General features: G+C 38.1%; 1 protein-coding gene across 2 annotated transcripts in view; it reads left to right on the top strand.

The window, feature by feature from the left end:
• LOC110448329 (laminin subunit alpha-like) overlaps positions 1 to 22,200 on the top strand; it is a 92,541-nt gene that overhangs the window by 29,065 nt on the left and 41,276 nt on the right. For both annotated transcript variants that reach the window (XM_021494505.1, XM_021494504.1), the window contains 28 exons: positions 2,491 to 2,649; positions 3,313 to 3,412; positions 3,778 to 3,934; positions 4,224 to 4,493; positions 6,930 to 7,024; positions 7,329 to 7,497; positions 7,803 to 7,963; positions 8,213 to 8,324; positions 8,868 to 8,950; positions 9,325 to 9,475; positions 9,818 to 9,947; positions 10,633 to 10,781; positions 11,233 to 11,348; positions 13,060 to 13,265; positions 13,841 to 13,971; positions 14,410 to 14,480; positions 14,917 to 15,061; positions 15,328 to 15,468; positions 15,806 to 15,961; positions 17,333 to 17,431; positions 18,075 to 18,161; positions 18,739 to 18,860; positions 19,402 to 19,510; positions 19,787 to 19,900; positions 20,164 to 20,282; positions 20,695 to 20,778; positions 21,044 to 21,255; positions 21,887 to 21,987. In XM_021494505.1, the coding sequence (XP_021350180.1) occupies positions 2,491 to 2,649; positions 3,313 to 3,412; positions 3,778 to 3,934; positions 4,224 to 4,493; positions 6,930 to 7,024; positions 7,329 to 7,497; positions 7,803 to 7,963; positions 8,213 to 8,324; positions 8,868 to 8,950; positions 9,325 to 9,475; positions 9,818 to 9,947; positions 10,633 to 10,781; positions 11,233 to 11,348; positions 13,060 to 13,265; positions 13,841 to 13,971; positions 14,410 to 14,480; positions 14,917 to 15,061; positions 15,328 to 15,468; positions 15,806 to 15,961; positions 17,333 to 17,431; positions 18,075 to 18,161; positions 18,739 to 18,860; positions 19,402 to 19,510; positions 19,787 to 19,900; positions 20,164 to 20,282; positions 20,695 to 20,778; positions 21,044 to 21,255; positions 21,887 to 21,987 (3,749 nt within the window). The remainder of the gene's footprint in view (positions 1 to 2,490; positions 2,650 to 3,312; positions 3,413 to 3,777; positions 3,935 to 4,223; positions 4,494 to 6,929; positions 7,025 to 7,328; positions 7,498 to 7,802; positions 7,964 to 8,212; positions 8,325 to 8,867; positions 8,951 to 9,324; positions 9,476 to 9,817; positions 9,948 to 10,632; positions 10,782 to 11,232; positions 11,349 to 13,059; positions 13,266 to 13,840; positions 13,972 to 14,409; positions 14,481 to 14,916; positions 15,062 to 15,327; positions 15,469 to 15,805; positions 15,962 to 17,332; positions 17,432 to 18,074; positions 18,162 to 18,738; positions 18,861 to 19,401; positions 19,511 to 19,786; positions 19,901 to 20,163; positions 20,283 to 20,694; positions 20,779 to 21,043; positions 21,256 to 21,886; positions 21,988 to 22,200) is intronic.

Genomic DNA, 22,200 nt, shown 5'->3' with positions numbered 1-22,200 from the left:
CTCCCTTTATTGTCCTTGTGAAATAATCGTTTTCGATCCTCGGACCAATTATTGATCATCTTTTGGAACCAATTATTGATCATCTTTTGGAACCAATCGTTAACCATTCATTGGAATTGAATCACCAATCATCCTTGCAAATAATTGACCATTCCTTGAAATAATTATTACTGATAATTGTTCAAGGAAATCATTCATTAAACATTCTTAAAAATTGGTTATTGATCGTCCTTCTTAAACAACATTTATCATTTTAATGATATATCAAAGTCCCTGTCCATCCCAAGTTAAGCACTCAGTTAGTGATTTCCTGATTTCCATCATATTCCATTAGAGTTCAAAGTAAATATAGAGGGATCATATCTATTGCACATACACAGTTGATGTTTTGCTTTCAGAAATTTTGAGCTTCCCTGCCAACCAGTCACCCCTGATACTCCAATGCATTTATATGGGTCAGTCTATCAAGACCTGCAGGGGTGACAGGTCATGTCAATATTACTCTAGCTTTATGTAGAAGGACTTTGTTACATATTTATCATAGCTTTAATACATGTGTATATTAGTGTTTTGTAGTGTAACATGTCTATCGTTTAATGTCCTACGCTTTATAGCCGAATTCCAACGGTTCATTAGTATATATCTCAATATTGGAACTGCTTACAATCAGATATATTGCAAACAAAATCTGATTGCAAATTGAAAATCAGATTCATGATATAAATGCAGACAGCTTTCATGAATACAGTGAGTAAAGAAATTAAACATATACTAGCTAGCAGGAAGATACGGAGGAGTGAGTAACATGAAACCAATCCTATCCCAGTTACAGTGTATTTAGTATTGTTAACTCTACAGACCAGTTACAGTGTATTTAGTATTGTTAACACTACAGACCGGTTACAGTGTATCTAGTATTGTTAACTCTACAGACCGGTTGCAGGGTATTTAGTATTGTTAACTCTACAGACCCGTTACAGAGTATTTAGTATTGTTAACTCTACAGACCCGTTATAGTGTATTTAGTATTGTTAACTCTACAGACCGGTTAAAGTGTATTTAGTATTGTTAACTCTACAGACCCGTTACAGTGTATTTAGTATTGTTAACTCTTCAGACCAGTTACAGTGTATTTAGTATTGTTACCTCTACAGACCAGTTAAAGTGTATTTAGTATTGTTAACACTACAGACCAGTTACAGTGTATTTAGCATTGTTAACGCTACAGACCGGTTACAGTGTATTTAGTATTGTTAACTCTACAGACCCGTTATAGTGTATTTAGTATTGTTAACTCTACAGACCCGTTACAGAGTATTTAGTATTGTTAACTCTACAGACCCGTTATAGTGTATTTAGTATTGTTAACTCTACAGACCGGTTGCAGGGTATTTAGTATTGTTAACTCTACAGACCAGTTGCAGTGTATTTAGTATTGTTAACTCTACAGACCGGTTACAGTGTATCTAGTATTGTTAACTCTACAGACCGGTTGCAGTGTATTTAGTATTGTTACCTCTACAGACCAGTTAAAGTGTATTTAGTATTGTTAACACTACAGACCGGTTACAGTGTATCTAGTATTGTTAACTCTACAGACCGGTTGCAGGGTATTTAGTATTGTTAACTCTACAGACCCGTTATAGTGTATTTAGTATTGTTAACTCTACAGACCCGTTACAGAGTATTTAGTATTGTTAACTCTACAGACCCGTTATAGTGTATTTAGTATTGTTAACTCTACAGACCGGTTAAAGTGTATTTAGTATTGTTAACTCTACAGACCGGTTACAGTGTATCTAGTATTGTTAACTCTACAGACCGGTTGCAGGGTATTTAGTATTGTTAACTCTACAGACCCGTTATAGTGTATTTAGTATTGTTAACTCTACAGACCGGTTACAGTGTATCTAGTATTGTTAACTCTACAGACCGGTTGCAGGGTATTTAGTATTGTTAACTCTACAGACCCGTTACAGAGTATTTAGTATTGTTAACTCTACAGACCCGTTATAGTGTATTTAGTATTGTTAACTCTACAGACCGGTTGCAGGGTATTTAGTATTGTTAACTCTACAGACCCGTTACAGTGTACTTAGTATTGTTAACTCTACAGACCAGTTACAGGGTATTTAGTATTGTTAACACTACAGACCAGTTACAGTGTATTTAGTATTGTTAACTCTATAGAGCGACTTTATTCAACACATCAATGAGAAAATAACCTGGGACCCAGGAACGGCTCAGTTTAGGATTGTTATCTGTATTTGGCTGCATTTCTCTAATTATTAATGGTTAAGACAAATAAAATTGAGAATTTAATCGTCTAATATACATAATTAACAAGTCATTAAATTGCATGTATTATTTATAGCATGAATACCTCAATCTCTTTTCTCATTCATATTCATTCATTAGAAAATCTACCTAATATTCATACTTTTCAAACTTATCTACATGAATATTCATGTATGAATGTCTCCTCCCCAGCCTGTGAATGCCATGCCCCGGGGACAATGTCTGGCCTGAGTAACTGTGATCCTATTGATGGTCAGTGTATGTGTAAGACCAACGCTGGTGGGCGTCGCTGTGACAGATGTCAAGATGGATTCTATGGACTCAGTGATGAAAATACGTTTGGATGTGTTGGTAAGTATTTGAACACCATATTAGTATAATAGGCACCGTAGGAATGGATAACACTTACAAATATAAATATAAACTTTATTATTTATTTTACAACAATTATGAAGAAACAAGTTATTTCAACTTATATGAATCACTCTTGTTGGCCCGGATCAGATGTAAGCGCAGGGGGGGGGGGGGGGGTCTTAGCGTGGGAGGAAACCAGAGTGCCAAAAACAAACACTACGTGGTTCGGCAAGGTGACCCCATACCTTTTCACGTCTGATCGGGGAATCAAACCCCGGCTGCCTTGGTGAAAGGCAAGTGCGCTATCCACCGCACCACCCGATAGCACTGATGTGTACCTTGTCATGTTGTTATGTTTCAGCAGTATTCCTATGTTAGCTCTGTCTGTATTTGTAATATTGTGCTTAACTTTGACTGTGCTAATTGAAGTTCTGTATATAGTTTCCCATTGTATATATTGCGATTGCACCAAATCATCAATTTGCAAATCTTAAATTAGATAATACAATAAAATTTGAGTCTGCTAAAATAAGTACTTCTACATTATCTACAAAACAAACAATGATGGAACTCAATTTTACTTCATGTTTTTGTACATAGATACGAACATTATACAGAGATTTCAGAGTTGTAAGGATGTGTTTTCGTGATATTTTGTAGAGTGTAACTGCGACATGGGAGGATCGGCGAGCGCTGTCTGTGACAGCAGAACCGGACAATGTAGGTGTAAACCCAGGGTTCGTGGCAAACGCTGTGAAAGGTCAGTATAACAAAATCTCTCATCAACATGGTGACATGGTAGCCTACTAGAGGCTTTTCAAGAGGAAGAATCTATCAATGCAATGTTATTTAAAGGACAGTAGTTTGACCACGTGTTAATTGCTCATATTTAACAAAGATAATCCAGTATATGGTTGTGCTTCTAGCAAGTTTTTCCTGAAGATTCTAATTTGTGATTGGTACAGAACATATATTCCTTAAAAATTTGAGGTATATTTGAATTCCTGATTGATTGTAACTAAGTCATTGAGATTTTATGAAAAAATATAGATCTTGTAAACTAAACGTGCCTTACAGTACATCTGACTTGCTAAATCTGTACTTTTGATGGCCGTCTGTTGACAGTCCGGACACGCTGCATTTCTTTCCCTCACTGCAGCAGCTCATCTACGAGATCGAAGATGGAAAAACACCCGAGGGTTCTCACATCAGATACGGCTTTGACCAGGAAATATTTCACAACTTTTCCTGGAGGGGATATGCCATTCTCACTCACCTGCAGGTCTGTGTTAGGACTTGTAGCATGTTTTATATAGGTTTTACTTATGTCAGTCATAGCTTGACAAAGGGACCAGTCGGTCTTGATTCGTTTTGACACATTTAACATGTACAATGTTAGTTTATAAAAAGTTTGGTAACGCAATGGCAATAATGATATGAAAAAAACAATATTTTCCCCTTTGGTGTTCAGTAATGTCAGTTAAAACTTAAGCATAACATCTTTAGAATATTTTTCTGACTATACCATGCATATCATGTCTAATAATTGTCTGTTATCTGATTGGTTATAGCCTGAAGTCTTGATGGACGTCATAGTGACCCGACCCAGTCTCTACCGAATCATCTACCGTTTCGAAAATCTTAACGCGTATACAGTGAAGGGGGTGGTAACTGTCACGCCTCAGTCTGTGGCGGACGACAAGCAGACCAGCGACGTTTTGTTTGTTCACTCGGAGATGCCACAGTTTGTGACAGTCGGTACCACAAGTGGAGTTAAAGACTTTGTGCTGAACCCTGGGAGGTGGACAATCTCCATCAAGTCCCCAGACCTGCTACTCTTGGTAAGTTCTACTGGTAATAGTTTGCTATATTAAATTGTTTCTTGAAGTATGCTGACGTATATATGGTTGACTCATTCACCCCTACATTTTTAAACTGCACTTGCCCAGTCTTTGGTTTGGTATGTTTCAAATGTGACTTTAGGGGTGAGTAGGTAAATTCAAATAATTTACTTTTCAAGGTTAAGTTATACGCTGCTATTAAAGCAGGGGGTCGGGGGGGCGGGAATTGTGCGAGAAGACAAGCTACAACATTCATCACAGGAATGTTTTAAATGCATCTTTACTGGCCTTCTGTCTTCAGATTGAGTCTCTTGAGACTGACATCTTTACTGACCCTCTATCTTCAGATTGGGTCTCTTGAGACTGACATCTTTACTGGCCCTCTGTCTTCAGATTGAGTTTCTTGAGACTGACATCTTTACTGGCCCTCTGTCTTCAGATTGAGTCTCTTGAGACTGACATCTTTACTGACCCTCTATCTTCAGATTGAGTCTCTTGAGACTGACATCTTTACTGGCCCTCTTTCTTCAGATTGAGTCTCTTGAGACTGGCATCTTTACTGGCCCTCTGTCTTCAGATTGAGTCTCTTGAGACTGGCATCTTTACTGGCCCTCTTTCTTCAGATTGAGTCTCTTGAGACTGACAACTTTACTGGCCCTCTTTCTTCAGATTGAGTCTCTTGTGACTGACAACTTTACTGGCTCTCTCTCTTCAGATTGAGTCTCTTGAGACTGACATCTTCACTGGCCCTCTGTCTTCAGATTGAGTCTCTTGAGACTGGCATCTTTACTGGCCCTCTGTCTTCAGATTGAGTCTATTGAGACTGACAACTTTACTGGCCCTCTTTCTTCAGATTGAGTCTCTTGAGACTGGCATCTTTACTGGCCCTCTGTCTTCAGATTGAGTCTATTGAGACTGACAACTTTACTGGCCCTCTATCTTCAGATTGAGTCTCTTGAGACTTGACATCTTTACTGGCCCTCTCTCTTCAGATTGAGTCTCTTGAGACTGGCATCTTTACTGGCCCTCTGTCTTCAGATTGCGTCTCTTGAGCCTGACATCTTTACTGGCTCTCTGTCTTCAGATTGAGTCTCTTGAGATTGACACCTTTACTGGCCCTCTATCTTCAGATTGAGTCTCTTGAGACTGACAACTTTGCTGGCCCTCTTTCTTCAGATTGAGTCTCTTGAGACTGACAACTTTACTGGCCCTCTATCTTCAGATTGAGTCTCTTTAGACTTGACATCTTTACTGGCCCTCTGTCTTCAGATTGAGTTTCTTGAGACTCACATCTTTACTGGCCCTCTGTCTTCAGATTGAGCCTCTTGAGCCTGACATCTTTACTGGCTCTCTGTCTTCAGATTGAGTCTCTTGAGACTGGCATCTTTACTGGCCGTCTTTCTTCAGATTGAGTCTCTTGAGACTGACAACTTTACTGGCCCTCTATCTTCAGATTGAGTCTCTTTAGACTTGACATCTTTACTGGCCCTCTGTCTTCATATTGAGTCTCTTGAGCCTGACATCTTTACTGGCTCTCTGTCTTCAGATTGAGTCTCTTGAGTCTGACAACTTTACTGGCTATCTCTCTTCAGATTGAGTCTCTTGAGCCTAACATCTTTACTGGCCCTCTGTCTTCAGATTGAGCCTCTTGAGCCTGACATCTTTACTGGCTCTCTCTCTTCAGATTGAGTCTCTTGAGACTGGCATCTTTACTGGCCGTCTTTCTTCAGATTGAGTCTCTTGAGACTGGCATCTTTACTGGCCCTCTGTCTTCAGATTGAGCCTCTTGAGCCTGACATCTTTACTGGCTCTCTCTCTTCAGATTGAGTCTCTTGAGACTGACATCTTTACTGGCCCTCTGTCTTCAGATTGAGTCTCTTGAGCCTGACATCTTCACTGGCCCTCTGTCTTCAGATTGAGTCTCTTGAGTCTGACAACTTTACTGGCTATCTCTCTTCAGATTGAGTCTCTTGAGCCTGACATCTTTACTGGCCCTCTATCTTCAGATTGTGTCTGTCTCTTGAGACTCACATTTTTTGTAAAAACAGCTTTAGTGACAATATTTTTCTTTCTGTTTTCCAATATTTCTGTCTGACTATTAAACATATGTTTTACACTTTGCATTTAGCTCCATCTCTTTAATATCAGAAATCCCAACAGTCATCAAACTTGATATGACGATACATCTTGAAAAGTACTACAGCCAGTCACTGTATGCTTACATTACTAAGAATTTGCGTTTAGTTCATTTTAAGACTTAGCATTTTAACTCCATTTTCCTCAAAATGAAATATGTATATATTCGATTAACATTTTCAAGTTAAAAACAGAATGCCTTAAGATGCATACTAGTAAATGAAATAGATATGTGTAAAAAATCTTTAAACTTACTTTTTAGGTCATTTGCATTACAATATATTTTCTTGTTTTCGTAAGGATTACATGGTCCTGGTGCCACAAGCTTATTACGAGGCAACAGTTTTACAGCAGCCAGTCACACGCCCCTGTACCATCCCTGACGACGACGGCCCGTGAGTATGCTCCTAAGTGCCTAGCCGTCATCATAGCTGTTATAGATTTTTATCTTGAATTATTTAGTTAATCAGGATGTTTGCCTGTTTAATCAGAGATATTGGTCTATTGCAGGGTTATTTAATTGAATAAGAAACTTTATACAGACTACGAGGGGAAGTAACTCTGTGAAACACTGATGACAGTCTAGGAGATATTTATTTTCAGTTGTTATAGATAATATAGATACAGGCTCATCTGATACAGGCTCATCTGCTGCACTTTGCTCAGAAAGACTTCTGCATTTTTTATTGCTATTTCTAGGTGCCTGTATTATAATTACCCAGACTTGTCCCATTTCCCAGCCGTGTCTGGGGAGAACGGGTATACCATAGACTCGGACGGCAACGTCGTACCCACACAGGTGTTCTCCGACCGAGACATTCTGAACGAGCTGGACCTTGATGGACTGGCCAAGCTGGATAGAAACCAGGTACGTCGAACAGCATACCCTACCAGCTATAAGAAATTGCTTTAAAGGAATATGGAAACACTGTAAAACAATGCTACAGCCACGTGGACACCAGATACATGTATATCGCTATTACAGTCGGTGGTCGGGCTCATCAGAGGATACTGTGTAATCATATCAACACAGCTATAGAAATGCCATTGCTCATTTGTAAAACAAACAACAGTAAATGAAGATAGGGATACTTGTTAAAGGGTTAATCATAAAAATTCTGAAGCAAAAGTTCGAAAAAAGTAAGACTAAGACTTTTTCATTCTGTTTTGCAGAATTCGTTGAACATGAATTTGGCCGTACCGGACCCTGGGCAGTATATCATTGTGGTCAACTACTTCGCTCTGTCCAACACCACCCAAGATCTAAATGTGACCATCAGGACCGCAGAAGGGGACTACCTAGGAACGGTGTCTCTCAGTAACTGCAAATACAGGTAACTATATGGAAACACAAATGTGGAAGCACTGGACTTCTAAATGTTACGGTCATTAGAAATAAAGGTCAGCCGTTATAAACTTCTCCACAGGGCTACAGATGTTTAAAAATCTGGGAAAATTGAGAACATAATCATAAATCTTAAAAATTGAACAGGAATGTTTGTCTTTAATTTTGTTCTTCACATTGACCTTTGTTTTTATAATCAGACTTTCGTTTATCTTACTACATTTTCAATGTCTTCCAGTGTTCTTTGTCGAGAGGTACTGAAGGATCTGAGCAGTATGCCGGCCCTCACCTTCATCAACGGAACTGCCCAGATCATCCTCACTGGGGACGACAATATAGATGTGGCTATTGTAAGTCTCGTACTTCTCAAGTGTTAAAACATTCAAAATTAATTACTTGTGGCCATAGTGTTAAAACATTCAAAATCAATTACTTGTGGCCATAGTGTTAAACCATTCAAAATCAATTACCTGTGGCCAGTGTTAAAACATTCAAAATCAATTACCTGTGGCCATGGTGTTAAAATATTCAAAATCAATTACCTGTGGCCATAGTAATAAAACATTCAGAATCAATTACTTGTGGCCATAAGAGGCAATGCTATTTTGTCTGTTATCAAAAAACATTTTATTCAAGACAAAAATGCTTGTAATTGCCTGCATTCTTTATGTAGATCTAAAGCACAGGCTGTGAATATAAGAAGCTTTTTCTAAGTATGAGGATGCAGATTGATTGATTGATTGGTTTTACGTCCGCTTCACTACCGAGTAGTTCGGTTATCCAGCAGACTTGACGAAGTGACTGATTGATTGGTTTTACGTCCGCTTCACTACCGAGTATTTCGGTTATCCAGCAGATGTTGGAGGATGCAGTTGTCCATTTGTTATTTGTAGGGCTCTGTGGTGGCTATACCGTACCCCGACTGGACCCTGGGATACATTCGGCCCAGCATCATCTGTATCCGTATCAATGGCATGTAAGTCGCTAAGAACTACCACCGGATCCTTTCTCCATTACTTAACGTAAAATTGTAGTATTCACAAACAAAAATAATTTGATTTATAAGCAGTTGCTTCAGGATATTGGTGGGTAATAATATTATAGAGGTGATTTTCTTAATGATCTATAGACATATCATAGAAGAAACCTTTTTCTGTGCCAAAGAGATTTCACCTTTTTAAGATGCCTTATGTTTTCATTTTCTGTTGAGTGCTTTAATTGAACACTATCACTATCAAATTTTTTCATTTTTTTTCATTTTGTTACTCAAAAGAGAAAAATATATGGGATTTATTTATACATTTGTCCAGTTCAAACTTAAGCAGAGATGTAGTAATTATCTGGTTGTAGATGCATAGGTTCCCATTGGTCTGTACCAGCTGACTCCCGCAGGATCGAGTTCGAAGACCCACCTAACCATGAGCTCCGTGTCGGCCCTAACGAGTTCCCATCCTGGATCGTGGATGGAAACGTGGGATTAGTACATCTCAATGACACTGTGGTAAGACTCGCTGACTTCACCGTCATGTTAAATTCACAAATAAACCAGGCACCATTAAAGTAGGGGAAAAACACTGTCCCAGAGATGTTCACGTATGATATGGAGAGTATATAGATGTGACGTTGACATACCTTACTGAACTTGAACACCGTGATATCTGCCAATAATTTCATTGTCACAAAGAGTTTGATTTCATCAATATTCATGATACTGCCATTGGTTTAGAAACAAATATTACTGTATTGTATTTACCAAATAAATGCCCTCTCTTTAACCTACTAATGTTGCTCTCTAAAAAATATGATCGGGACTAAATATTGTGTTGACCCCTTTGATTAATAGTCGACCATTGAAGTGGAGGCCACGGTTCCAAATCCCGATCGCTACGTGTTTGTCGTCCACTTTTACCTGCCCAGTGAAGCCGGAATTGATCTTCCAGTCAAGATTCATGCTGACGGTCAAGTTTATGAAGGTTAGTGTTCAGATTTTACGAAATCTTGACAATGAAAATTTGTAAAAACAACAGGTTTAGGATGAATTTCTGTGTAATACGGCACTGGCTATAGAACCATATTTTTTCACAGACGAAAAGGTGAACAAACCCCATCGACCTCTTTTATTTCTTATCAAATTTTCAATTGTTAAAAAAACAACTATCGCATTCACATATAGATATTACTTTGGCAGCGGCGGCGGCGTCAGCTGCATCGATAACTGTTCCCTTGGGTTGATTGAACGCAAACTTGTATACCAATATAGCTTGGACGAGTTCGCATTTCAGAAGTTTACATACATTTTTGGTGGAGTTATGCCCCTTTTATTGTCAAATAAGGGCATTGTGTTGTAAATGCAAGAACTTTTTAATTTTTTAATCAATTCCTTTAAAATTTTGTACGGTAATGCTAGAAGCAATAATGTTCAACATATATTACAGGTTTTTTTGACGAGTTTAAACTTTCTGTGTTTTGGCATATCACACTTGACATGGCAATGCTGTTCATCGTTTTTGCCGTTGAATTTTTCTTGTTTACGAGATAGTTCAAGCCAAAACACTTTTCTTACTAAAAGCGCTGAGCAGACGACACATCCACTCCCGTGGAATTCTTGTAATTTTTGGGGAAAACCCCATAAAAACTTGACTTGCTTTGCCGTTCCAGGTATGTTCCGACCTAGGTACTGCCCTGGTGTTTCTGGTTGTCGTGGACTGATCTATTTCGATGAAGAAGATGTCAGTGGTATGATAGGTGTGAGTGACAACAGGGTTTTTATCCGTTTCAACAACACAGGCGGCCATGACATCTACTTGGTAAGTGATATTGTGCCCGTCATCAAATCAAAAGTTGAATGCATAAATAATTTTAGCATATTCATGTCATTTAAGATACAGAAAATATCTTTGGCAAATCTTTTCAGCATACAGTTTGCAAATTTACGCACATCAGGAATCAAAATCTAAAAGACTATAAATGAGTTTGTTTTTGGACTGGTTCTTTGGCATTTCATTAAAATGAAAGAAAAGTTTTAGAAAATTACTATATAAATACAATAATGATTTACTTATCTGCCAATCTGAGAATTGCTGAGAGGCCTTTGTGTTAGTGGTGTATATTTCTGTTACCATGGTTACCTTATTGTCTCTCTAGGACTACCTGTTGATGATGTATATTTCTGCTACCTTGGTTACCTTATTGTCTCTCTAGGACTACCTGTTGATGATGTATATTTCTGTTACCATGGTTACCTTATCGTCTCTCTAGGACTACCTGTTGATGATTCCGGCTTCCCGGTTCTCGGCTGCTGATTTGGACATCCAGCCCGTGGATAACTCCGCTAACTTCCTGACAAACTGTGTTGGACCAGGCTTCCAACTCATGTATGAATACATTTTTAAAGTAACTTGACCCAGAAATGTCTTCAATAACTTATTTAGTGTACCCCAGTATACTTCTGAACAGTATGGACATAACATTGACCTTGGAAGTCTATGGCCTGTACTCGTCAAACTGCAGCAAGGTCAAAAAGTAAAATCTAGACTTTTAAAATGAATGTTTTTTTGACATTTCAAATTTTGGTCAACACCACTTTCGTAGTGTATATATAGGTCATAGTGGTACATTTTCTCTCCGGTTTATCAAAAGGAACCACTGTGATAGCTCCATAGAAATTTGTACTAGAGTACTTGGTCATCTGTATACAGTGTAAGGTAACATTTATCACAGATGTACTGTTTACCAGGAAACTTTCACTCCATAAATTATTTCGCCCAATGCAGATGTAATCATTGTTTGCCAAGTGTTAATTTCCCCTGTCACACGTAATTACTACATAGTGTATGTTGTGTACTAATATTCGCAGATATGATAAGTTTATCCTCATCAGAGAGGGCAAAAAGGCAGTAGTAAAATTAAAGTGAAAATTTCCCAGTATACATTAGTAACAACAAGTGACGATTGTTCTCTACATTGTTGTGTAAAGGTCACCTTGGAACTTTGTTAGTAAGTAAGAATAGTTAACAGATGTTACCCTGAACATTATTTACGTGATACTCCACTAACAGATGTTACCCTGATCATTATTTACGTGATACTCCACTAACATATGTTACCATGAACATTATTTACGTGATACAGTAATTAAGAATAGTTAACAGATGTTAACCTGAACATTATTTACGTGATACTGTAAGTAAGAATAGTTAACAGAGGTTACCCTGAACATTATATACGTGATACAGTAAGAAAGAGTAGTTAACAGATGTTACCCTGAACATTATTTATGTGATACTGTAGGTAAGAATAGTTAACAGATGTTACACTGAACATTATTTACGTGATACAGTAATTAAGAATAGTTAACAGATGTTAACCTGAACATTATTTACGTGATACAGTCAGTAAGAATAGTTAACAGATGTTAACCTGAACATTATTTACGTGATACTGTAAGTAAGAATAGTTAACATATGTTACCCTGAACATTATTTACGTGATACTGTAAGTAAGGATAGTTAACAGATGTTACCCTGAAAATTATTTACGTGATACTCCACTAACAGATGTTACCATGAACATTATTTACGTGATACAGTAATTAAGAATAGTTAACAGATGTTAACCTGAACATTATTTACGTGATACAGTAATTAAGAATAGTTAACAGATGTTAACCTGAACATTATTTACGTGATACTGTAAGTAAGGATAGTTAACAGATGTTACCCTGAAAATTATTTACGTGATACTCCACTAACAGATGTTACCATGAACATTATTTACGTGATCCTCCACTAACAGATGTTACCCTGAAAATTATTTACGTGATACTCCACTAACAGATGTTACCATGAACATTATTTACGTGATACTCCACTAACAGATGTTACCCTGAACATTATTTACGTGGTACTCCACTAACAGATGTTACCCTGAACATTATTTACGTGATACTCCACTAGGAGGACTGTGCTTTGACAGAAGAAGAACATACTATTTGCACAATCCTGAAATATTAAAATATTATTTTGTTCATATAGAAATATCTGGAGTCATCATTGATTTTTTTTGTTTTTTGTTTATCCTTTACAGAAGTAACTCTGAGTTCTGTCGGAAGGGGATCTTCTCCTTAACAACAGAGTTCAACAATGGCGCCGTACCGTGCACCTGTGATATTGACGGTTCTCTCAGCTTCAGTTGTGTAAACTTCGGGGGTCAATGCCAGTGTCGGGATCATGTCATAGGTCGGAGCTGTACTCACTGTACCGAGGGGTATTACGGCTTCCCCAACTGTAAAGGTCAGTTCAAGGTCGTGGACGGGGTCCTACAAAGCAGTGACATACCCTGCTATAACAAACACCTGGAGACATAATGGGTTCTCAAAATATCCAAGTTAAATTCTTTGAAATAAATTATATTGGTTAATAGCTTTGGAGGTAAACACATTATTTAAAACAAACAGATTATTTGAAGCATCCAATTTCTAATGGGGTTTTCCAGAAATAAACCTGATTGAGAGACCACCTATTAAAAGACCACCTTTAAGACTTCTCATTAAAGCTTGATCAAGTTATCTCAGTTTTTCACCACATTGTTAGGTTTATAACTTTCGAACTACTGTCGGGGTACAGAAAAGAAAATGCTCAATGTTAGTGAGAGAGGCTCTTTAAAAGATAACAAAATTTCAGAAGAATTTCATGTAGGAAAACTTGATGTATTTGAAAGGAAAATTTCCTTGATGTCTTTTGTAAAAATGTTATTCTGTTGTAAATCAGATTGGTTCTTTTTTTTTCTTTACGGAATGTGACTCCTCGTCTTCTATTAAAATTGTATCCTATTCAGTTGATAAATTGTCTATTTTTTCCCCCAACAGAATGTAATTGTCCCTACGGAAGGTGTCATCCAATCACTGGTGAATGTGTGTGCCCCCCTCGTGTGGCAGGAACCATGTGTGACCAATGTGTGGCGGAGACCTTCGGCTACGATCCTCTCGTCGGCTGTACCGTAAGTTGTCACGGATCCTGCTGAAATGATGACGCGGCCATAATTGTATGTATGGTTATGGCTTGCTATTCATATGAGGCTTCAACTTCTAGAAATTTGAAAAAACGTTTTGTGAACAGATTTAGCAGGAGGCTTTTGAACATGCCATATCTTCAGATAATGCTGTTAATTTTGGACATGCAGTTACTTTAAAAAAAAATCCCGGAAATATTTCTCCATTTTGTTTTGGCGTTTTCATCTGTAACAAACGTGCAAATTCATCATAGGGCAATTCATTTTGAAAAACCCAATTGCAAAAAAAATTGAAATGGCATTACAAAATATTTTTTAGTAAAATGATCCATGATATGTATGTAATCCTCTATCAGGCTTTAGATGGTTACAATAGCTGATGGCAGGGGTGTCAGGTGTGTCGGAACTATTTTGTCTTGTTTTTAGGACTGTGACTGTAGCTACTACGGTGTCCTGAATGACGACCTTAACTGTGAGCAGGGTACTGGCCAGTGCAGGTATGGACACTCCCACTCATAATGACCTCCCTCGGAGATGTAACAGAAACATTTTACGTGTCATTATTAGATTTGTCACTTTATAGTACATATCCATTTGGATGTTATAAAATCAATCGAATTCCTTGTTCAAATTCAAAATAGCTCCAAAATAATCATCACGTGTTTTACCTACTGGTATCATTAAACTTATTCTACTTGTTAAAATCCCGGGAAAGGGGGTCTGTTTATTTAAAGCAGTGTAAAATAATTGCTTATTTACTAATTCAGGAATTTGACCTTGTAAGCGCAGAAATACAATCATAATCTTCAGACCTAATTGCTAGAATGGAACCTTTTCAAATAACATTAGTTTTTATTACTTATTGGCGTAAAATAGTGTAAACAAGTGTTTCCATGATGTTTCCATGACGTTTCCGTGATGCTTCGTTTGTAGCTGTAAGGAGAACATCGAGGGACGCAAGTGTGATACCTGTCATATCGGGTTCTATGCCTTCCCACACTGTCAGGAGTGTAACTGTAACACGATCGGCACACAACAAACCATCTGTGACCAAACCAACGGACAGTGTCTCTGTAAGGTAAATATTGTGTTGCATCATGGGAAGACTTCCAGGTCGAGGATATTTATCCAAGTCCAGACAAAATCGGCCAAGAAATGATTCTAATGTCACTACCTTTTTTAAGTAATTATATTTTTTTATGACTAAGTGTAAGAAAATAAAGTCTTGATAAGTCTTGATTTAATCATTAAGTGAGCTAAAAACCTCAATATTTCTATTTCTTTAAATATTCCTGAATAAGATCAGTTGATATATTATAAATGATAATATTTTTTTGTGTGAAGGCCAATGTTGATGCGGGTAGGTGTGACCGATGTCAGCCTGGAAAGTTCAACCTTGACCCTCGTAATCCGAAGGGTTGTACCAGCTGTTTCTGTTTTGGCACGACTCAGACATGTGACAGCTCAGTCTACACCTGGGGAATGGTAAGCTTGCTCTAATAGGATGTCTCACAGTAGACTTTCTCCCAGTAAATGTTGAATAGGTCAAGCGGGACATTTCATTTCAATATTAGTGTCATTTAATGTTTACCTGTTTACTTATGTTCTATTGGTTGTTCATGGATAATCTTACTGTGTTGATGGACTGTTCCGATTGGTTCATAAAATAGACTTATCCGCGACTTACCGGTAATTATTAACGCCTATTGAACCTGTTATGAAATACAGCAGTCTGAGAGATCAGATCTAAATTACAACAGATTAATCATACATCAAGGAAAACAACTGATTTTAGTAATTATTTCTTTCTGCTTCCACACAGCACAAAGACATGGCAGGATGGACAGCAACAAATGTGGAGCCGAGTGCCGTGCGAGAGGCTGGAGATATTGTGGCCATTCTGAATGTCCAGACCTTCATCACCGACTCTGATTCTGTCATTTACTGGGTCGCTCCACAGTCTTACCTTGGGAACAAGGTCAGTATACCTCCGGAACAAGATCAGTATACCTTGGAAACAAGGTCAGTATACCTTGGAAACAAGGTCAGTATACCTTGGAAACAGGGTCAGTATACCTCTGGAACAAGGTCAGTATACCTTAGGAACAAGGTCAGTATACCTCAGGAACAAGGTCAGTATACCTCGGGAACAAGGTCAGTATACCTCTGGAACAAGGTCAGTATACCTCAGGAACACGGTCAGTATACCTCCGGAACACGGTCAGTATACCTCCGGAACACGGTCAGTATACCGCCGGAACAAGGTCAGTATACCTCTGGAACAAGGTCAGTATACCTCCGGAACACGGTCAGTATACCGCTGGAACAAGGTCAGTAAACCTCAGGAACAAGGTCAGTGTACCTCAGGAACAAGGTCAGTGTACCTCGGGAACAAGGTCAGTATACCTCGGGAATAAGGTCAGTATACCTCGGGAACAAGGTCAGTATACCTCCGGAACACGGTCAGTATACCGCCGGAACAAGGTCAGTATACCTCTGGAACAAGGTCAGTATACCTTAGAAACAGGGTCAGTATACCTCGGGAACAAGGTCAGTATACTTCCAGAACAAGGTCAGTATACCTTAGAAACACGGTCAGTATACCTCTGGAACACGGTCAGTATACCGCTGGAACAAGGTCAGTATACCTCAGGAACAAGGTCAGTATACTGCCGGAACAAGGTCAGTATACCTCAGGAACAAGGTCAGTATACCTTGGGAACAAGGTCAGTATACTTCAGGAACAAGGTCAGTATACCTCGGGAACAAGGTCAGTATACCTCCAGAACAAGGTCAGTATACCTCCGGAACACGGTCAGTATACCGCCGGAACAAGGTCAGTATACCTCAGGAACAAGGTCAGTATACCTTAGGAACAAGGTCAGTGTACCTCGGGAACAAGGTCAGTATACCTCGGGAATAAGGTCAGTATACCTCCGGAACAAGGTCAGTATGGGACATTAAGCTACAGACCTAGTGTAAATTTCAGTCATGCTGCAGGTAAAAAGGATATCCGGGTTCAGAGTGACAATGCAGAATGTACTGATGATGTTCAATTATGTTATTCCAAATAAAGAGGTCATATATAGGTGTCAAAGTCCTATCTATGAACTAACAGTGTCCATTTTTGTGGAGAAATTCCTTATCAGATGCAAAGCTTATAAAATGTGTTACACAGTCCATATGAACCTTTTTCAGACAATCAAACCTAGGTGATGGATGCTATTTAAAAATTATCAGAAATCAGTAAAACCTTGCAACAAAAATTTGTTACAGGTCATAATATTTGGTAATTCAACATCAAATTTAATGTTTTGAAGAAAACAGTAAAACAAACTGGTTTGTTTAGGTGGTATCTTACGGAGGTGGCCTAAAATATTCCTTCATCTACATGCTTGAGGACCCCACGACAGAGGAGGAGGCTGAGGGACCTGCTGTAGTTCTCACCGTAAGTTGTACCGCAATAAATCATACAGTCGTTCAGTAAATGTCATACAGTCTCGTAGTAAATGTCATAAGTCTCGCAGTAAATGTTGAACTCTTAAGCAGTAAACAGTGCAAATATCTGCAATAAATTCTTTCAAAAATTAATTCTAAACTGCCTTTCAGTAAACATTTTATTGTCCTATAGTAATATGGAAAAAAGTCTAACTTTCCCACAGTAAATGGCCTGTTCTCCTACATGAAATGGTTCTTGGTAGTTATTATTAAATCCAGTCAGGTCTTGTCATAAAGGATTGTTGTTTACTGTAAAATAAAAATGACCAGCATTTTCTCACAGTAAATGGCCTGTTCTCCTACATGAAATGGTTCTTGGTAGTTATTATTAAATCCAGTCAGGTCTTGTAATAAAGGATTGTTGTTAACTGTAAAATAAAAATGACCAGCATTTTCTCATCAAATTTTCAAAAAGGGGATTGAGCTTTAAATTTATGTTGATAATAACACTTGGATTAATACTTCTAAGACACGTTTTAAAATTTGAACGAAGCTAGACTGATTCTTTTTGATTGATAAGTTTTGCTGGTTTCTCTGTCATGATTATAATACATGAGATGTGTATTGATCTTGTATGTTATTTCTGTGTACAGGGAAGGAACATGACAATTGTACACAAGCTTGATGCTGCAGACTACCAGGGAAATCGTGTTTACGAAGTCACCGTGCCCATGGTGGAGGTAACTGTTTTTGGTTTTTTTGTCTTCACAGATACATCATGTAAAATATCATATGAGTATACATATATCATGTAAACATCCTCTCACAGGAGTCACATCTTTGATTTTTTTCCTTGCTTGGGATGAGTTCTGGAGTTCTGAGAGTATCTGAGAAGTTTTTTTTTTAACGAAGCATTACTTAAGTAATGGAGGTAACTTCTGTTCATTAAAACTTTTCAGGTGTAGCTAGCCTATTCATATACTGCTTTTGTTAGATAGAATTTCCTGTTTATTAGTAAATAGATTTATCTTCAATTTATATTCCTGTTCATTTGAATAAGGAATATACATCTCTTATTGTACATTTCACACAAATCAAAATCAAAAAGGTGGTTTTAAGTGTAACTGCAGAATTATTTCATTTAATATTGCAAGTAGATTAAGCTGTAAAGCATTTGTCTCGAGTTTGGAGTGCCCAGGGTTCCGACTCGATTGTGGGTTATAAATATTGTGGAAAAACATCAAGAACTGTGATTACATTGTTATGTGTGCTGTGGCATTGTGATATGGTCATGTGATTTGATTTTCTTTCTTTTAGACCCATTTCGTGTACAGCGACACCAGTAGGTTTGTGAATCGTGACAACTTCATGTCAATCCTGGTGGACCTCCAGTCTATGCACATTAGATCGGCCTTCACGACCAACGTAGACCAGCTCAGGTACTTCTGATGTAAAATATACACAAACACATAAAGTCAGGGTCTCCACAAAGCTTCACAGAGATTTGATTCATGTCGTTATTAATTTCATGGTCCATTCAGGACTGCTTTGAAGTATCTGTTCCAAGTTTTGAAATTTCTTGTATCTGAATTGTTCTAATTAGTAAGAGGTAAACTGTACCACTGATCAATAATTTGAAGTTGAAGTAGTAATTAACACCGAATGATTATTCGCCCTGACGACGAGGAAGGGCATTGGTGACGAGGATGGGATTTTATTCCTCTGCCTCCCTTTCGTTCCAGCTTAAGGAGGTGCTAGATCATGGGGATATTTCTGATAGATAACTGGAAGTTTGTCTGATAGCAAGACTACCAGTTAAGTTGTGACTAAGTTGACAAGGTTGTGTTAATTAGTTTGTAGTAACCTGAACAATAAGTATTTTATGGACCCATCTTGTTTGCGGAATGTGACATTAAAATGACCGAAGTTGTTTCATGAATATTTCCTACACACCTGAAGTATCCTGTTTTTATGTGACAGGTTGATGAACGTGACTATGTTGGTGGCAGCGGCTGACGGTGATGACGGCCCTGCCTTGTCTGTGGAGCAGTGTAACTGTCCCCCCGGCTACACTGGCACATCCTGCGAGGTGGGGGACCAAAACTTGTACACTTCTTGACAAATATCTTTGTGGTATGACAGACACATGATATAAAAATGTGTAATGACATAAACCATAAGATGTGTGCAGAAAAAGAAATCGGTGTAAAAGAGTTTACAATTTTTTCAGATTTAAGAAAAAATGTTAAAAGAAATTACGAAAAGTTTGTCGTTATAAAGTGCTAAGTAAAAAGTTTGAAATAGACTTACCAATGATTATTGGAAAAGCTTTACATTTCTAGAGTGGTTCGTATTTATTTTGTAGAGCTGTTCACAGGGATACTACCGAACACCGAATGCACCATTCCTCGGTGCGTGTGTACCTTGTATGTGTAACAGGCACACCGATACCTGTGATCCAGACACTGGCATGTGTCTTGTAAGTATAAAGGTTACTAGGAGTTTGTGGAGTTAAACTAAAACTGGTTCTTCATGGACTGATTTACCTCTTCAAATCAATCCTACCAAATGTAAATCTGGAACACCAATATGATCTACCAAACTTCAAATATTAAAAAAGGTTTCACTAAATACCAGAAGCACCCATCAGTTCTGAAAGTGCAAAATGCAGTCGTGTTCCATTTCAATAATTTCACAGCATTGAATATGTTGGAGTATTTTGACATCTCTGTTTATCGACAGGGTTGCCTTGACAACACTATGGGAGACCACTGCGAGACCTGTCTACCTGGTCACTATGGCGACCCGTCCCGGGAGAGCTGTACCATCTGTAGCTGTCCTCTTCCTGTGGCCAGTAACAAGTTAGTAACAGTATTTGTTTTCTGAACATGAAATTACACATTAAAGTATTTTGAGCTTTATATCACCTGTCATATGTTGGAGAACAATGTGATAATAAGTAAAATGGTCTATATCCTAAATGATTTAAGTCAACAACAATTGGTTACAGCCAAAACAACTGTCTCAATTGATCAAGGTTACAGCCAAAACAACTGTCTCATTTGATCAAGGTTACAGCCAAAACAACTGTCTCATTTGATCAAGGTTACAGCCAAAACAACTGTCTCGTTCGATCAAAGCCATGTTTGCACTCAAATTCTAGGGTCAATGTTTAAGTATTAAGCGCAGTATATTGGTTAAGACCAAAGTGGTCAGTTATCTGTTCCTGTTTCAGTTATCTGTTCCTGTTTCAGTTATCTGTTCTTGTTTCAGCTTTGCGTTTGGATGTAATGTATACAACGGTCAGATGGTTTCCTGTGACTGTCAACCCGGCTACGCAGGTCTTCTCTGTGATCGGTAAGTACCGTACCTGTGATCGGTAAGTACCGTACCGTAAGGCAAGGCTTACTGAGAGCAGGTACAGAAACAACAAGGGCGGGATGGGAATGGAAACAACAGGTGAAAAAGTTCGGGTAATTTTGTCGGTGTCATGCATGTGTCGGTGAGATAGCACTTTGCTATGCAGTCACAGCCGTTTAGAATATGTTAAACTCTGAGATAAAAACGACAGACAATCTCATTTCAAATGTATCTTTTCTCATTCTAATCCTCCGTTTTATAGGTGTTCCCCAGGTTACTATGGTAACCCCAACGAACAGGGTGGTCGGTGTGAAATGTGTCAGTGCTCTGGAAATATTGACATGTCTAACCGTGGATCATGTAGCGAGGTGACGGGTTCGTGTCTTGTGTGCGGTAACAACTCGACAGGTGCAGACTGTTCCCAGTGTCGTGAATGGTGGTACGGTGATGCCGTCAATGCCAAAAATTGTCAAGGTAATGGAAACTTGTGAATTATGAAGTCTGTATTTATTATTTATCATTATATATCCATACATCATGTATTGGTGATGGCCTGCTACTCCTGTATCCATTATACATGTACCAATATACTGGAGCCAATGAGGGGGGATCAAGATTTGCAGCAATATATCGTGATTATAGTGTTGCAAATTACATTTTCTTGGTAACATACAGTAAATCTCAGCATACAGGAAGATTATCCCCATTCTAATTCATATCAGCTGAAATCATCTAAAGAATAAATCATGAAATGGTACTTTTGATGCTATTTCTAGAAAACAAAATTGACCCTCAGCCATGGATGGTGACATTAGTATTATTCAAAGTATGGCAGAATACATTGACCTTTTGGGGTCACTGATATCATCATTAAAAATTGCCATCTGGGATTCATATGCAAATATGAAAATTGCTGATGGTATATAATGTGGTTATAACATTACGAATTATTTCAATTGACCAATCAAATACTGTGTTACATCTCAATAATTAGAATATACATGTATGTACATACTACCTGTGTTGTAGCTGATGAATTAGAATATACATGTATGTATGTAATACCTGTGTTGTACCTGTAATGAGCACACCTGTATCCTTACAGCCTGCACTTGTGACCAGTGTGGTACCCAGCAGTGTGACAATGGTGTAGGACAGTGTCAATGTAAACCTAATGTTCAGGGTATCGACTGTGACAGCTGTGCCGTGAGTAGTACATTTACATCTGTATCTCGGACACATCCACTTGTTAGGGTAATCTGTAACTGAAATGTCTATGAATTTTTTCATGGTTTATAACCCAAAAGCTCAGAAAAATTCCAAATGTGAAACTTTGGTCTAATCCAAACCAGGAATGATGCAACTGAAATTTTTGCTAAAATTCTTTTTATTCTCAACTTTTGTTTCATTTTCCTTTTA

This window comes from Mizuhopecten yessoensis, unplaced genomic scaffold, assembly GCF_002113885.1.
Source record: "Mizuhopecten yessoensis strain PY_sf001 unplaced genomic scaffold, ASM211388v2 scaffold4001, whole genome shotgun sequence".
NCBI lineage: Eukaryota > Metazoa > Mollusca > Bivalvia > Pectinida > Pectinidae > Mizuhopecten > Mizuhopecten yessoensis.
The sequence above is the reverse complement of the archived record's forward strand: the minus strand, read 5'-3'. Positions and strand labels throughout refer to the sequence as shown.